The sequence below is a fragment of the Neomonachus schauinslandi genome, chromosome 12, assembly GCF_002201575.2.
Source record: "Neomonachus schauinslandi chromosome 12, ASM220157v2, whole genome shotgun sequence".
NCBI classification, from domain to species: Eukaryota; Metazoa; Chordata; class Mammalia; order Carnivora; family Phocidae; genus Neomonachus; species Neomonachus schauinslandi.
Window position 1 is genome coordinate 52,883,893 of NC_058414.1, and position 18,714 is coordinate 52,902,606.

General features: G+C 36.9%; 1 protein-coding gene across 1 annotated transcript in view; it reads left to right on the plus strand.

The window, feature by feature from the left end:
- Nucleotides 1-18,714, plus strand: part of SP4 (Sp4 transcription factor) — an 87,180-nt gene that overhangs the window by 38,150 nt on the left and 30,316 nt on the right. Inside the window, exons 3-4 of the mRNA XM_021689663.2 lie at nt 5,978-6,206; nt 13,684-13,883. Coding sequence (XP_021545338.1) covers nt 5,978-6,206; nt 13,684-13,883 — 429 coding nt within the window. The remainder of the gene's footprint in view (nt 1-5,977; nt 6,207-13,683; nt 13,884-18,714) is intronic.

Here is an 18,714-nt window from a genome sequence, read left to right on the forward strand (position 1 = left end):
CTTTTGTTAGAAATAATTTGTGATTAATACGGTGATGGAATGAGAGGGTATCTGTTAAGAGAAACCAGGAATACTCAGATTCTCATTCAATCCCTAAGGTCTCTTAGGGAGCTAAATATACTGAAACTCAAGTCAGAGTAATACATTACTGTCTTAGGTGTAGGCCCCCCGTCTCAAAATTCAGAGAACTAGGTTAGTCTATATGGAACATGCTGTTTTTCTTTACTCGTTAAATCTCCTTTTTCCTTTCTTCCTCTAAGCTTAAAGTCAAGTCTTTTAGTACCATTTTGAGACAAAAGACCACTCCAGCTGTTGCTAAAGGAAAATGTGCAAGAAACAGAGTTTCTCCTAAATACCCATTCTAGATGTTCTTGAGTATCTAGCGATCTAATATCATGTCACCTACCAACCATCTGGCCCCATTACCCTTGGCCCAGTTTTTGTATTTGAAAAATGGGAGCAGAACAAAAAAGGAAAGAAATAGGAAAGATGGCTTGGTTGTTCCAGGCAGCCTTGAAATGTTTTTTTACCTCTGACAGCATGTAAGGAAAAGAAAAGAAGGGTCATTCTATGTTCCATCATGATGCATAGTTATAGGACCAAGAAATCTTGAGTTATTTGTAAGATTATGTTATAAAACAGTTTAAGTGGTAACACAGAGGTTAGAGACTAGAGTTTCAAAAGAGCATTAATAACTTTTCGTTCAGAATTTTAATAACTGTAAATGTGTAGTTTGTTTCTATAATTACTTGTCTTTCCCATTTTCACCAGCAATATCATCAGCACAGCTTCTTATATTTTTGAGCATCTTTATTATTAACTTTTCCTTGACAAATTGAACACAAAGTCATTGCAACAAACCAACTATTTTTCCTATATAAGAGCTTTTTCCTGTGCTTATTTTTTTATTATAGTCCTAACTTTCCAGATTGAATTATAAGTAAAATAGTGGTCTCATTGATGCAAATTTCATTGTCTCGTTTATAAGTCATCCTATACCCAGCTTACCCTGTAAATGACACTTGAAAAATTTTTGTACTCATAATTTCAACTCAACACAGTGACAGCATCCACTAGCACATGGGCCAAACATCTGTTCTTAAGTCTTAACATACTGAGGCAATCCATTTTTAGGAATGGAAAAAAAAGGGAGGTGTATTTAGCCCCTCAGAGACAAGAGTATATGATCTTTTGGAAAGACAAAACAAGCATTTACAGTATGTGTTCATTATATAGTTTGTCCGTTGATATAATAAAATTATGCACAAGATATCTATGGGAAAAGAAAGAAGAGTTTTCTGACCTAGATTCAGAAAGACACCTTTCAGGAAGACTTTCCAAAGGGAATGACACATGAACTGAGTTCTGTAAGATGAATTGGCTTTTGTCAGACCAACAGAGACGGAGATTTAGAATGGGAAAATATGTTGGATACTGGCTACATTAGTCAAAGGCCCAGAGACAATCAAGCATGGAACATTAGAGGAAGTAGGAGTTCAGTGTAGCTGGTGTTGAGAGTGGGGATGGAGGAGGATTACTGAGATGAAGCTATAGAAGTAAGCAAAAGCTAGATTATGAAGAGCTTTTTACATCCTGTGCCAAGAAATGTTGACTTTACTGTGAATGCTTTGAAGACTTACTGACTTTGGGGGAACCAGATTTGTATCTGCATTATGAGATTGGAAAGGGCAGACTTGGCATAATGGTGAAAAGGACCTGTGCTAATGTATAGGCAATAAGGATGGAGAAAATGGACAAACTTGAGATACTTTGAAGAGATATACTCAACAAGGACTACTGATCAATATAAGTAATACATGCAGTGGAAAGAGAATAGCTTCTGGAGTTAGCTAGACCTGGATTCAAATCCCAGTTCTGTCACTTAGCTATTTTGTGACCTTGGGTGTTTTATGTACCTCTCGGAACTTTAGTTCTCTTTTTTTTTCTTTTTTTTTTTTAAGTTTTTATTTGAGAGAGAGAGCAATAGAGAGAGCACAAACAGGGGAATGGGCAGAGGGGGTGGGAGAAGCAGGCTCCCCACTGAGCAGGGAGCCCAACGTTGGGATTGATCCCAGGACTCCGGGATCACAACCTGAGCCGAGGGCAGATGCCCAACCAACTGAGCCACCCAGGCTCCCCCAGAACTTTAGTTTTCTTAACTTAAAATAGGGACGGCAGTACTCAATCCATAGGGATGTGAGGAATAGGTAAAATAACAGATGTAAGACATCCAGTAGCTAAGTATAAAATGATAGCTGCTATTGTGGGGGCAAAAAGGAGATGGAGGACAGTTAAGAATGGCTTCAAGTTTTCAGCTTGGGCAATGAGAAGGAACTAGTTTAGGAGAGTGGGATAACTGGTCTGATTCCTAGACGAATTGTTAATTCTGTCATGATTTTAGTAGAGTGATGGGTTGGACATACAATTTTAGTAGTTTGAGGAAAGAATGGGAAAGGTGGAGTAAAGGCAACCGGTGTGGATAAATCTTTTAAAAATATGACACAGGGGCTTCTGGCAGGCTGAGTCAGTGGGGCATGTGACTCTTGATCTCGAGGTTGTGAGTTTGAGTTCCATTTTGGGTGTAGAGATGACTTAAAAATAAAATCTTTCAAAAAACTAAAAATGTGATACAAGCTTAGATTTAAATGCTGATAATGGCTAACAGAGAGGACGGGGTTTCTCAGAATGTAAGGAGTTATAGCTCATTCAGTCAAGTTTTAGGAAAAACAGAATGGTTGATTGTGTCACATGCAGCAATGAGAAAGTACACATTGGATTTGGCCATAAGGAGGAAGTCTGCGAGTCAGGAGTTAGGTCTTTGTGGTGGAGTTGAATGCTAGACTTTGTCTGATGGGGAATGACTGAAAGTTAGTGAGCATGGAAGTGATATGATCAGAACAGCATTTTAAAATTTTCTGGCAACAGTTTGAAGGATGAGATAGGAGGTGTGGGTCCCATGTAGGCTGTTAGAGGCATGAAGTAATAAGGACCTGGACCAGGGTGATGGTTCTGGCAACAGAAAGATAAGATGAATGCAAGAGCTATTATGCTTTTATGTACCTTTTAACTTGGCTATCATATGGTTGTAATTAATGGGTAAAGGAGAACTTTAGCCGAAAAGTTGACGTTTTAATGTTTCGAGTGTAGTTAATAGGGAGAGTAGTAGTTAGCATTTACCAAAACAGAATCATTAATAGGAGTAAGTTTTGAAGATGAATTAATTTTTAAACATTCCTTTATTAAGCTTATGTTATTGAGTGGCTTCTGTGTGTTGAGTAGTGTTCCACATGCTGGAGACACCAGTGAACATAACAGGCAAGATGCTTGTTCTCATGGAACTTAACATTCAGAAGTGAGGCAAAGACAAAAAAGTTAAAAAGGACAAGATAATTTAATCCAAGTCAGACAAAACTTGGTGATGATACAGAAATGGACTAAAGGGTACCATTTTAGATGATGTGATTAGGAATGGTATTTCTAAAGAGGAGAGTTTTGAACTTAGAATATTACTAAGGAATCAGCTGTGCAAAGATTTGGGTGCCAAGGCATTCCCACCCAGACTGGAGAGGATGTGCAGAGGCCCTAAGAAAGGAATGAGCTTGATTTGTTTGAGGGCTAGGGAAAAAGGCCAGTGTGTCAGGAGCAGCGTGAACAGGGGGGGGGGGGGGACTGATAATACGTGATGAGGTTTGAGGGTGTAGGGTTAAACTTGAGCAGGGCCTGGAAGCCTTGGTAAAGAATTTGGTGATTTAGGGGCGCCTGAGTGGCTCAGTCGATTAAGCGGCTGCCTTCGGCTCAGGTTATGATCCCAGGGTCCTGGGATCAAGCCCCACGTTGGGCTTCCTGCTCAGCTGAGAGCCTGCTTCTCCCTCTCCCTCAGCCTGCCGCTCTGCCTATTTGTGCTCTCTATCTCTCTGCCAAATAAATAAATAAAATCTTTAAAAAAAAATTTTTTTTAATAAAAAAAGAATTTGGTGATTTATACTTGACTGGTAGCAGTGGAAATGAAAGAAAAGTAATACTGAGCTATGTTGAACTGTCTAGGACAGCTAGGTGAAGAAGTCAAGAGAGTTGTCAGGCTTAAATATATAAATTCAAATATGATTGGCTTGGTATTATTCATTGCAATAACTTGCCAAGTTGTTTAGGCATTGAACAAATAAATGTTCATAATGTGAAGGGTTGAGGAGTCTATGAAGGAAATGGTCAAGGGATCTGAGAATGATCAGCCAGTGATCGGGGATTCCTAGCACTTCTTTGACATAATGAAGGACATCTTAAATACCTTTGCAGCCTGAAAGGAATGACCTAGTATTGTATGAACAACAGCTGGAAAAATTAAGTATTCAGAAGATACATAGGGGTATGAGAGTTACACTTTACATGGTGTATTGTTTCACAGTTTACAGAGTCTTTACCCTTTAGGAAATCACCTTGATCTTCATAAAGAACTCTCTGAAGTAGATAGGAGACAGGAATTTTAGGGAAGTCATCATTATTAAGAAGTGAGGAAACTTGAGGATACTCAAGTGCGTGGTCATTGAATGGCACATGAATTCACATCTGACTTTACTTGCATTGCTTTACCTATCACAGTATGTTAATTCAAAGATGATCAGAAATTTAAATTTTAGTAGAAAAACTAAAATATGTATCCTTATTAAAACAGTGCAAAAGACATTTTTTATTTGTATTATAGTTATTCGTGCTATTCCAAAGGTTTCAGAGTGTTTTGAATACACAGAGGAGAATGAGATTGACTTTGGCTGAGACAATCAGAGGTTTAGTTTTGTTTAGAAAATGTGTACCCTTTCCTCACTCGTTAATTTTTTTTCTTTTCTTGGTTGCTCTCCATGTTTAAAGTACTACATATGCAGCTTTGAAATAAGCCCTTTTGTTTTACACCCAGTACTCACGTGTTTATTTCTGCTACCATATTTTATTCTTGTGTTGCCGCCTAACTCAGTGGAGACTCAGCAATAATAGCTAACAAATGAACAATTCTGTACCAGGCACTGTGGTAAGGGGTTTGTAAAAATTAACTTGTTTAATTCTTACATCAACTCTCAGAGGTGGGAGCATTACTTTATAAATTGGTGTTTTCTGCTATTCCATACCTGATGTAGAGAAAGAACCATGTTGAAAGAAAGGATCATTATAAGGCATACTCACTTGCACTTCAGATCAATTTAAACCATAGATAAAGTAGATGGGGTTTTTTGGTTATATTATGTATTATTTATCATAGTTTTCTTTAAGTGAAGATGCCAAGTTGGTATATATACTAACCTGAGAAGTAAAGTAAGTCTAAGCTACATAACATGAGTGAATGAAGTAGTAATACCGTAAATGTCTGTTTTATGATTATAGTGATAGTATGTAATAATCATGGATGGTTTTACATTTTAAAAAACTACTTAACTCACTGTGCATAATTAAAAAAAGATGCCTCAATAAAGAGATGTTTGCTTAATTTTAAAGTATGGAGGAATGAGAAATATCTATAAAACTTAATAATTTGTTTAGTTACTTTTCATTCCTATATATTCTTGAAGTGAATGAGATATGCTGCTTACTGTGGAAGTGGATACAGCATCTTTCATCTGAGGATCTCAGAGTGCTTTTCAATAATATCTCATGAATGCTCACAGCACTTTGGTGAGGTAGGTAGGTGGCAAGTATTACTATCTTCATTTTACAGATGGAGAAATTGAAGCCACCAGAGGTTAAATGATTTATGTATAGTCCCACCAACCCGATATAGAGGCAGCCTGAGCTACTTAAATGAGAATATTATATTTTAGGAGGATTTGCATAGTAAAAATCATTAACCCCTTTGCTATTGTATTTTACACAGATTAACTGTTAGAACAAATATGTTAGCTTTAAAATGTCCACATGGAATTTTTTTTAATCCTTTCTTTAGAAATAGAAAATATTATAATACTCTTTCCCCCTCCCCCCCCCCAATTTTTAGGTCAGCAGCAAGGACAAGATGGAGTAAAGGTCCAACAAGCCACAATAGCTCCTGTAACTGTAGCAGTTGGAGGAATTGCTAACGCAACGATAGGTGCTGTTAGTCCTGACCAACTCACACAAGTGCATTTGCAGCAAGGCCAGCAAGCTTCTGATCAAGAGGTGCAGCCTGGCAAGAGGCTTCGAAGAGTTGCCTGTTCCTGTCCTAATTGTAGGGAAGGAGAAGGAAGGTAAATGCTCTGTTACCACCTTTATCTCTCTGGAAGGCATAAAATAGTTAAAACCAAGCCATTGGCTGGGTACTTTGATCACTAGAATGTCACTAGCTTTGTAGTGCAAAGTTGAGATACAGTGTTGTTTTGACAGGGATTAAATTGAACTAGTCTAGGAATGGAGTTTTAGTGGTCTTCTACCATGTACCTTATACTTTTTTTTAATGGTTTTCTTGTTTCATTTATTATGTAAAAATTTTATTTTTATTGATATAAAATTCATATACCATACAATTCCCTCAATCTACATTTCATTGGTTTTTAGTATGTTCACATAGCTGTGCATTTATCATCACAATTTTAGAACATTTTCATCACCTCAAAAAGAAACCCCTGTATTCTTAGCCATCACTCCCTCGCCCCCAGTCCTCCCAGCTCTAGGCAGCCATTAAACAAATTGCTTTCATTATGCATTTGCCATTCTGGACATGCGTGGAATCATGTAATATGTGATTTTTTTTCATGACTGGTTTTCTTTACATAGCATAGTATTTTTAAGGTTTATCCATATTATAGCATGTATTAGGTATTGGTACTTCATTCTTTTAAATGAACAAATAACATTCCATTGTATAGATATACAGTATTTTACTTAATCCATTTGTCAGTTGATGGACACTTGGAATTTTTCCACCTGTTGGCTTTAAACTTTTTTATACAAATTTTGGTGTGGACATAGGTTTTCCATTTCTCTTGGGTGTATACCTAGGAATGGAATTAATGGTCCATATAGTAACTCTTAAGTCTAACCATTTGAGGAACTGCCAGACTATTTTCCAAAGTAGCTGTACTGTTTTGCATTCCCACCAGCAGTGTATGAGGATTCCAGTTGTTGCCAACACTTGTTATAATTTGGCTTTTTGATTACAGCTTTCCTAGTGTGTATGTGAAGTGGTATCTCAGTATGGTTTTAATTTGCATTTTCCTGATGACTTCATTAGTCAAGTATGTTTTCATGTGCTTATTGGCCATTTGTATATCTTCTTTGGAGAAATGTCTATTAAGATCTTTTGCTCATTTTATCTTAAAAAAAAAAAAAAGAGGGGCACCTGGATGGTTCAGTTGGTTGAGCATCCAACTCTTGTTTCAGCTCAGGTCATCATCTCAGGGTCCAGGGATTGAGCCCCGTGTGGAGCTCCACGCTCAGTGGGGCGTCTGCCTGAGGATTTCGCTTCCTCTCCCCCTCCCCCTGCTTGGGTGCTCTCTCTTTCTCACTAAAATGAATAAATGAATCTTTAAAAAAAAAAAAAGATTTTTTTTGCCCATTTTAAATTAGATTTTTTAAATCAAATTGTAATAGCTCCTTATATATTCTAGATACAAGTCCCTTATCAGTTACATGATTTGCTAATATTTTCTCCCATTCAGAGAGTTGTCTTTTTACTTTCTTGATAGTGACAGAGACACTTATAATTCCATGTGAATTTTAGAATGAGCTTGTCACTTTCTACCAAGAAGGCAGATGGGATCTGATGGGGGTGGTATGGAATCTTTAGATCAGTTTGAGGAATATTGCCAACTCAACACTATTGTCTTCTGATCCTTTTACATGGTATGTGTTTTTCTGTTTATTTAGATCTCTGATTTCCTTTGACACTATTTTGTAGTTTTCGGCTTATAAGTTTTGTACTTGTTTTGTTAAATTTATTCCTAAGTATTTTATTATTTTTGAGGCTATTGTAAATGGAACCTTTTTCTTTATTGTTCATTGCAAGTGTATAGAAATACAGTTAATTTTTGTTTATTGATCTTATATCCTGCAACCTACTGAACTCTTTTTATTAGTTCTAATGGTTTTTAAGTGGATTCATTAGGGTTTTTCTATATGTAAGATCATGTCATCTGCAAATAGGGATAGTTTCACTTCATCCTCTCCACTCTGGATGATTTTTATTTCTTTTTCTTACCTAATTATTCTGTCCAGACCTATAGTATAACGTTGAATAGAAGTGGCAAAAGTGGACATCCTTGTTTTCTTCCTGATCTTAGGGGAAAAGGGTCCAGTCTTTCACCATTAAGTATGATATTAGCTCTGAGCTTTTCATATATGCCCTCGATGAAGAAAGCTCCTTTCCATTCCTACTTCATTGTATTTTTGTCATGAAAGGTTGTTGGATTTTGTCAGATGCTTTTCTGTATCTGTTGAGATGATCACATAGTTTCTGTGTTTTATTCTGTCACTATGGTGTGTTATATTAATTGATTGTCAGATGATAAAGTACTCTTGGATTTGTGGAATAAATCCAACTTAGTCTTGGTACATAATTCTTTATGTATTGCTATATTCGGTTTGCTAGTATTTTGTTAAGGATTTTTTGCATCTGTGTTCATGAGAGATAATTGGTCTGTAGTTTTCTTATAATGTCTTTGTCTGCTTTTGGTAAGGGTAATATGGGCCTCATAGAATGAGTTGGGAAGTGTTCCCTCCAGTTTTATTTTTTGAAAAAGTTTGTGAAGAACTGGTAATAATTCTTTAAATGTTTTGTGGAATTCACCAATGAAACTGTCTAGGTCCTGGGCTTTTCTTACGGGTGTTTTTTTGACTACTAATTTAATCTCTTTACTGGTAAGGGTTTTTTCTGATTGATTGATTGTTCTTGAGTCAGTTTTGGTACTTTGTGTCTTTTGGGGAATTTATCCATCTCATCTAAGTTGTTTAAGTAATTGGCATACAATTATTCTTGGTATTCTTTTATAATTCTTTTTATTTCTGTAAGGTTGGTAATGAGTCTTCTTTCATTTCAGATTCTAGTAATGTGTGTCTTCTCTTTTTTTCTTGGTCAGTCTACCTAAAGGCTTGTTCAATTTTGTTGACCTTTTCAAAAATCAAGTCACATCAGCTTTTGGTTTCATTGATTTTTTTCTGTTGTTTCTGTATTCTCAGTTTCATTAGTTCCTGCTCTATTCTTTATTTCCTTCCGTTTGCTTTATTTTAGATTTAATTTGCTTTTTCCATTGTCTTAAGATGGAAGGTTATTGATTTAAGATCTTTTTTAATGTAGGCATTTACAGGTAAAAATTTCTCTCTAGGTATTGCCTTTACATGTATCCCTTGAATTTTGGTATGATGTATCTTCATTCTTCTCAGAGTATTTCCTGCTTTCCCTTTGGACTTCTTTTACGACCCACTGGTTATTTAGGAGTGTATTTCATTTCTAGATATCTGTAAAGTTTCCAGTTTCCTCCTATAATTGATTTCTACTTTCATGACACTACGGTCAGAAAACATACTGTGCCATTATTTCTGTCTTTTGTTGAGGTTTGTTTCATGACCTGGTGTATGATTTATCTTGAAAGAACATTTTATGTGCACTTGAAAAGAATGTATATTTTGCTACTGTTTGATGGAGTGTTTTATGGATGTCTGTTAGGTCAAGTTTATCAAGTCTTCTGTCTCCTTGTTGCTTTTCTGCCTAATTGATATACTTGAATCTCCCTATATCTTTCTGTCTTTGAATTGGATCTTAGTTTGTTTTTTGTTTTTTTTTTTAAGATTGATTTATTAGAGAGAGAATGAGGATGAGAGTGGGGGGAGGGGCAGAGGGGGAGAACCTTCAAGCAGACTCCCTGCTGAGTGTGGAGCTCCATGTGGGCTTAATCCAATGACCCATGAGATCATGACCTGAGCCAAAACCAAGAGTCGGATGGGCACTTAACTGACTGAGCCACTCAGGTGCTCCTGTTGTTTTTTTTTTTAAATCCAGTCTGACAAAATGTGTTTTTTGATTGGATTGTATAATCCATTTACATTTGATGTTATTGATATGGTTGAATTTATGTCTTTCATTTTGCTTTTTGTTTTTTTGTGTCTCATGTCTTTTTCTCTCTTCCTCCTTTACTGCCCTCTTTTGCGTTAGGTGAATATAATATAACACTTTAATTTGTAAAGTAGCATTTTATTTTTGTTAATGACTTTTTCACTATATTGAGTTATTTCCATAGTAGTTGCTCTTGACCTTACCATATATGTCTTGTCATAATCAGCTTAAGGCTGATAGTAACTTAATTCCAGTGAATTATAGAAAAGTTATTTCTTTATAAGTGTATTCCCTTTTGCTTCTTTTTGTGATGTTATTATATATTATATAATATTATGTATATTGTTATATATTATGTAAGTGTTACAGAACCAACAATATATTGTTATAAATTACTACTTTATATAATGTTGTATCTTTAAAAGGAGTTGAGAGGCCAGAGGGATATAGGATCACCAAGAATAATCTGGAGGTTGCCAAGGACTTGTTTTAAAGTGTTTTCATGCCTGACCAAGAACTCTGATATTGGGGGCGGGGGGGGCAAGAAGTTGAGAAGATGAGCAAGTATATATAACTTTTGCTATGTTAATTTTATCACTAGTTCTTTTTATTTGTTCCTGATATTTGAGTTCCTTTATGGCATCATATTCTTGGCCCACTACAGCTTTGCTCCCATCTCCCTGCTTTGTGCTGTTACTGCAAATACATTAAATATATACATTTTTATAATGTTATGGGCTTGACAATACATTTTACACATATTGTTTTATAAAATTACTTTTTAAATCTGGTAAGACAAGAAATATGCACTACACTGTCCTCTATAATTACTTAATTACCCTTGCTGGTGCTATTTTGTTTCTTTGTGTACATTTGAATTACTTTCTGGGTTCAGTTAATGCAACCTGAAGAACTTCTTTAGTCTAGTTTCTTGCAAAGCAGGTCTGCTCAAAACAAATTCTGTGTTTATCTTTGAGTATCTTTATTTCACCTTCATTTTTTAAAGGTAGTTTTGCTGGGTAGAGTCTTCTTGTTTCAGTTTTTTTTCTCATGAGTACTTTGCACATGTTTTCACCCTGCCTTTTGACCTCCATTGTTCTGCTGAGAAGTCAGTTCTTTTACTGAGGTTCCCTTGTAAATGAGGAGTTATTTCTTCCTTGCTGCTTTCAAGATTTTGTCTTTGGGTTTCAGGATTTTTAGTATATAAAGTGTCTATTTGTGGATCTGTGCAGTTATACTGCTTGGAGTTTGTTGAGCTTCCTGCATGTGTAGATCCACATGCGGGAACACAAGCAGGGGGAGTGGGAGAGGGAGAAGCAGGCTTCCCGCCGAGCAGGGAGCCCGATGCGGGGCTCGATCCCAGGACCCTGAGATCATGACCTGAGGCGAAGGCAGTCGCTATTTCTTTGAATATTTTTTCTGCTGCATTCTCTCTTCCCCCTCTCCCCTCCCCTCCTCTCCTCTCCGTGCCCCTCACTCATTACTTTGGTGTCCCACATTTCTGAGGCACCCTGTTCATTTTCCTTTGTTCTTTTTCTTATCTGTTTTTGGATTGCATAATCTCTATGGATCTATGTTGAATTTTGCTATTTCTTCTTCTTTTGAGTCCCCCTAGTAAATTTTTCATTTCACTTGTACTTCTCGTCTCCACAGTTTCCCTTTTTTTTTTTTTAATAATTTGTAACTCTTCATTGATATTCTCCATTTGATGTGACATTGTCATTATACTTTGCTTTTTCTATCATGGTGTCCTTTAGTTCTTTAAACATATTTATTAATGGCTACTTTGAAGTCTTGTTAAATCTGTTTGCTGTCATAGTTTCACTTGCTTTTTTTTTAGTGTATGGGTCATATTCCCCTCTTTTACTTTTGGCATGTCTCATACTTTTGGTTGGAAACTGTTTGGTTTAATATATTGTAGCAACTTTGTACTGCCTCCCCTGCCTTTCCCGACCCCTGGCTTATTATTACTGTTTGTTTGCTTATTTAGTGACTGGCTGGGTTATTTTGGTGAATGCTCCCTACCGCCCCCCCCCCACCCCCATGAAGCATGTTGCTCCTCAATGGATGCAGAATTGGGTATGCTTAGTGACCCTGGATGACATGGTTTGGGAGGGATCTCTGACTGTCCTGTCCCTGACCACACCCAGCTTTTAAACTCCACTGTCAGCTGATGGCTCTATTGTTTTCCACAGTGCCCTGTAACATATTACTCTACAGACTGATCTATTCAGATTCTTCTTAAGGACTAGATCAACAGGTCTGTGTTTGAGATTTATTCTGACTCTGGAGGGCCACTCCCAGCTGCCTCTTTTCTCCCTTCTTTCTGACACCCTAGTCAGCCTATAGTTTTGCCTATTTCTCCAACATATCTATTAGTCTCCTCCCATTTGTGTTTTGCAACAGTCTTGGCTGTGAGCGCCCTTAGGCTCAAACTTTTTCACACTTTGTTTGCACATGAATTCAGTTCCTTTGGGAAGAGATGTGGAGTTCTGTTTTATGCTGTGCTCTCTCCCTGGCCAAGATCTCTTTGTCATGGCTCCTGAACTTGGGGTTGGGATAGTGGCACATTTCTCTCTGAGCGGCATCCCTGCTCTAGGAGCTGAGTGGTGGCAAGCGAGCAGCAGTAGCCTCGGGTTTTCTTGACTTGCCTCTGCTGACTTGGTAGTTCTACTGTATACACTAAAAATGAGCTGAGTCAAGGATTATCTGTACTGCACTATTCTCATTGTGCCCTATCCAAGGCAGAGCCGAGGTCTCAGGAGTTGGGTTTGGTGGAGAACAGAGTTCCCTACCTGTCAGCCATACTTGCCTGGAACTTAGCCTTAGCAACAGATAACTGGGAGTAGAATGAGAAGTTCTGACATCTTGCCCCTTCCTGGGGAGATAACCCTCCAACTGGGAGGTGAGAAAAGGGAACCCTGCTCTTGGCTGCACCAGTCTAGAGTGTTTCTATGTCGGAGGAGGTGACGGGACAGAGGGCTCAGAGAGGGTTGGGTTTTGGTTCAATTACTACAGACCCTCACTATTCTTACTCTTATTTTCTTGAGTATTTATTTATTTATGTGCTGTATGTTCATAGAACCATTTCCAGAGATTGTATATGGTATTTGTTTTGTTTGTTTTTTATTTTATTTTTTAAATTTTTAAAATTTTTTTTCTTTATTATGTTGTGTTAATCACCATACATTACATCGTTAGTTTTTGATGTAGTGTTTCATGATTCATTGTTTGTTTTGTTTGTTTTTTAATAATTTTCACTGGGGAGTAGGCCCATGAAGCTCTTCAGGCTTGCTGGAAGTGAAACTCTGAACCTTACTTTTTTAAATGGGGATTACCATTTGAGTATTTAGAGAAGAATTTTCAAGTGTCTTGAAAAGCTTAGAGTTTTTTTTTTCCCCGCAAGGGCAGAGCCTATTAGGGAAGGAACATGAAGTCCATGGTAGAACATGAACTCTGTGGGATAAACATGTTTTCATAGCAGTTTTGAGTTTAGTACATAACTCTTCTTTTAATTGAAAATTTTCTGATTTTGAACTACAGTTGTAGCATCATGATTTTAAAAACCCATTCAGAAATGCATCATTTAAGAACCTTGATTCCCTTTTATTTTTTTGCCATAATTACAAGCTTGGTGTTTGGGAGTGTAATTAACGTTTGGTTTTTGTTTTTGTTAGAGGCAGTAATGAACCAGGAAAAAAGAAACAGCATATCTGTCATATTGAAGGATGTGGAAAAGTTTATGGCAAAACATCTCACCTACGAGCACATCTTCGCTGGCATACTGGAGAAAGACCTTTTGTATGCAACTGGATGTTTTGTGGCAAAAGATTCACAAGGAGTGATGAGCTTCAGAGACATAGAAGAACCCATACAGGTTAGTTGTTTTATTTTAGGGCTTGTACATTTTACTTATTTTTTAGTGTTTAAATGAAAATTGTAGGATAGTTTAGCTATCAAATTGGAAATATACAAATTAAAGACAATTCACTTTAGTGATTATATGAAAGATGTTTAAGATCAAATTTTTTTACATTTCTGAGATATATTTTATTCTACTTTTTGTAAGGTTTATCAGCATAATTATGTAACATGAATTATATTCATTTCCATTTGCTTATCTTGTATTAGCAGGTTGAATTCACATATATTTGTTTTTGTCAGTATTTAAAAAGGTTAAGAGAGTTGAATTATAATGTTATTGGTGACCTTTATTAGCTTTGGGGTTTTTTAATAATTTAGAAAATTGACTAAAGTATAAGATTAATATAGCAAATATATACCTCTCACTTAGAACTGAGAGCTGTTAATCTATGTGTTATTTTTTGATAAGGCAAATTATACAAAGTTGACATTATATTTGTCCTCTCAAAGAAAATAGCTACCATGAATTTAAAGTGTAAGTTTTTAGTACAGTTTTTAATACTCTTACATATATGGTTCATAGACATATGTGTAAAATATTATTTTATGTGTTATGAAATTTTACCAAAATGATACAGTATAATTTCACTTACCATTGTATTTTAAGATCTGAGTTCATATATGTGTGTATAAATGAATATATACATGTTTGTAGTACTTTTTTACTGCTATATGGTATGCTATTACATGACTCTACCATACTGTATTAATCCATTCCCTCTACTGCTTAAATTATCATTAGGCTTTTTGCTATCACAAACTTTGCTGCTGTGAACATACAGTGAACATGTATGTGAAGTAGAACTATTGGATCACAGAGAATTTATGTGTTTTGCTAGATAATTGCTAAAGAATCTCTAAAATGACTGTTACCACCTCTGCCTCACTAGCAATGACTGAGAGTTTCCAGTTTGCTGTGTGTTCACCAATACTCAGTAGTGTTAGCTTTGAAAATTGTTGTCTGGGGTACCCGGCTGACTCAGTCGGTAGAGCATGGAACTCTTACGGTGGTGAGTTCAAGCCCCACGTTGGGTGTGGAACCTACTTTAAAAAACAAATAAATGAAAACATGCGCATTGCTTAAAAAAAAAAGTTTTTGTAACTCTAAAATGGTTTCTCATTTTTTAAAGTAGCAGTTTTCCTGGTTATCCATGAGATAAAGCATCTTTTCATGTTTATTGGTCATTTATATATTTTTTTTCTGTTGATTATTTCCTTGCTCACTTTTCTTTTGGGTTGTTTTCCTTTTTCTTACTGATTTACATGTTGTAATTTCCCCCTATATTGCTAGTCTTTTTGCTATTTTTTGCCACATGGAATTTGTACATTTTTTTTAGTCAGATATGTTTTCTTATCCTTTGCTTTTCTTATTTTTAATGAAATCCTCTCTTACCCCAAGATCATAAAGTAGTTTTTTTTTTTTTTTTTTAAAGATTTTATTTATTTATTTAGAGAGAGAAAGAATGTGTGCAGGCAAGAGCACGAGCAGGGAGCCTGACTCGGGGCTAGATCCCGGGACCCTAAGATCATGACCTGAGCTGAAGGCAGATGCTTAACCAACTGATCCCCCAGGTGCCCCTCAAGATCATAAAGTTTTTAAAAACATTTTCTTCTAATGGCTTTAAAGTTTTCTTTTTTGTAAGTTTCGTCTCTTTTTCTAAGTTTTACATAGAACAACTACCTTCTACTTAGAACGTGTCTGATATACATTTGGGTTTCAGTATTTAATTGTTGAATAGATTAATAATTTGGATAAATTTCCTTTTTTTAAATTAACGTATAATGTATTATTTGTTTCAGGGGTACAGGTCTGTGATTCATCAGTCTTACACAATCCACAGCGCTCACCATTAGTACCTATCCTCCCCAGTGTCCATCACCCAGCCACCCCATCCCTCCCACCATGCTCCACTCCAGCAAGCCTCAGTTTGTTTCCTGAGATTAAGAGTCTCTTATGGTTTGTCTCCCTCTCCGGTTTCATCTGGTTTCGTTTTTCCCTCCCTTCCCCTATGATCCTCTGTCTTGTTTCTCAAATTCCTCTTATCAGTGAGATCATATGATACTTGTCTTTATTGACTTATTTTTTTTAGCATAATACCCTCTAGTTCCATCCACATCATTGCAAATGGCAAGATTTCATTTTCTTTTAATTTTTATAAGATTTTATTTATTTATTTGACAGAGAGATAGCGAGAGTAGGAACACAAACAGGGGAGTGGGAGAGGGAGAAGCAGGCTTCCCGCGGAGCAGGGAGCCCAATGTGGGGCTCAGTCCCAGGACCCCAGGATCATGACCTGAGCCAAAGGCAGACACTTAATGACTGAGCCACCCAGGCACCCCCCAAGATTTCATTTTTTTGATGGCTGCATAATATTCCATTGTGTGTGTGTGTGTGTGTATATATATATATATATATATATATACCACATCTTCTTTATCCATTCATCTGTTGATGGACATCTAGGCTCTTTCCATAGTTTGGCTATTGTGGACATTGCTGCTATAAACATTGGGGTACATGTGCCCCTTCGGATTATTACATTTGTATCTTTGGGGTAAATACCTAGTAGTGCAATTGCTGGGTCATAGGGTAGTTCTCTTTTCTTTTCTTTTTTTTTTTTTTAAGATTTTATTTATTCATTTGAGAGAGAATGAGATAGAGCATGAGAGGGGGGAGGGTCAGAGGGAGAAGCAGATTCCCTACCGAGCAGGGAGCCCGATGCGGGACTCGATCCTGGGACTCCAGGATCATGACCTGAGCCGAAGGCAGTCGCTTAACAAACTGAGCCACCCAGGTGCCCGGTAGCTCTCTTCTCAACTTTTTGAGGAACCTCCATACTGTTTTCCGGAGTGGCTGCACCAGTTTGCATTCCCACCAACAGTGTAGGAGGGTTCCCCTTTCTCCATATCCTCTCCAACATCTGTCTTTTCTTGGCTTGTTAATTTTAGCCATTTTGACTAGTGTGAGGTGGTATCTCATTGAGGTTTTGATTTGGAGTTCCCTGATGCCGAGCGACGTTGAGCAGTTTTTCATGTGTCTGTTGGCCATTTGGATGTCTTCTTGGAAAAATGTCTGTTCATGTCTTCTGCCCATTTCTTGATTGGATCATTTGTTCTTTGGGTGTTGAGTTTGATAAGTTCTTTATAGATTTTGGATACTAGTCCTTTATCTGATATGTCATTTGCAAATATCTTCTCCCATTCTGTCGGTTGTCTTTTGGTTTTGTTGATTGTTTCCTTTGCTATGCAAAAGCTTTTTATCTTGTTGAAGTCCCAATAGTTCATTTTTACCCTTGCTTCCCTTGCCTTTGGCGATGTTTCTAGGAAGAAGTTGCTGCAGCTTAGGTCAGAGTTTGCTGCCTATGTTCTCTTCAAGGATTTTGATGGATTCCTGTCTCCCATTTAGGTCTTTCATTCCTTTTGAGTCTATTTTTGTGTGTGGTGTAAGGAAATGGTCCAGTTTCATTCTTCTGCATGTGGCTGTCCAGTTTTCCCAACACCATTTGTTGACGAGACTGTCTTTTTTCCACTGGACATTATTTCCTGCTTTGTTGAAGAGTAGTTGACCGTAGAGTTGAGGGTCCATTTCTGAGCCCTCTATTCTGTTCCATTGATCTATGTGTCTGTATTTGTGCCAGTACCATACTGTCTTGATGATTACAGCTTTATAATAGAGCTTGAAGTCCGGAATTGTGATGCCGCCAGCTTTGCTTTTCTTCAACATTCCTCTGGCTATTCGGGGTGTTTTCTGATTCCATACAAATTTTAGGATTATTTGTTCCGTTTCTTTGAAAAAAGTTGATGGTATTTTGATAGAGATTGCACTAAATGTGTACATTGCTCTAGGTAGCATTGACATTTTCACAGTATTTGTTCTTCCAGTCCATGAGCATGGAACGTTCTTCCATTTCTTTGTGTCTTCCTCATTTTCTTTCATGAGTATTCTATAGTTTTCTGAGTATAGATCCTTTGCCTCTTTGGTTAGATTTATTCCTAGGTATCTTATGGTTCTGGGTGCAGTTGTAAATGGGATCGACTCCTTAATTTTTCTTTCTTCTGTCTTGTTGTTGGTGTATTGAAATGCAACTGATTTCTGTGCATTGATTTTATATCCTGCCACTTTGCTGAATTCTGTATGAGCTCTAGCAGTTTAGGGGTGGAGTCTTTTGGGTTTTCCACATAAAGTATCATATCATCTGCAAAGGGTGAGAGTTTGACTTCTTCTTTGCTGACTCGGATGCCTTTTATTTCTTTTTGTGGTCTGATTGCTGTGGCTAGGACTTCTAGTACTATGTTGAACAGCAGTAGTGATAGTGGACATCCCTGCTGTGTTCCTGACCTTAGGGGAAAAGCTCTCAGTTTTTCCCCATTGAGTATGATATTCACTGTGGGTTTTTCATAGATGGCTTTTATGATACTGAGGTATGTATCCTCTCTCCCTACACTGTGAAGAGTTTTAATCCAGAAAGGATGCTGTACTTTGTCAAGTGCTTTTTCTGCATCTATTGAGAGGATCATATGGTTCTTTTTCTTTCTTTTTTTAATGTATTCTTTCACATTGATTGATTTGCAGATGTTAAATCCCACTTGGTCATGGTGAATAATCTTTCTAATGTACTGTTGGATCCTATTAGCTAGCATTTTGGTGAGAATTTTTGCATCCATGTTCATCAGGGATATTGGTCTGTAGTTCTCCTTTTTCATGGGGTCTTTGTCTGGTTTTGGGATCAAGGTAATGCTGGCCTCATAAAATGAGTTTGGAAGTTTTCCTTCGATTTCTGTTC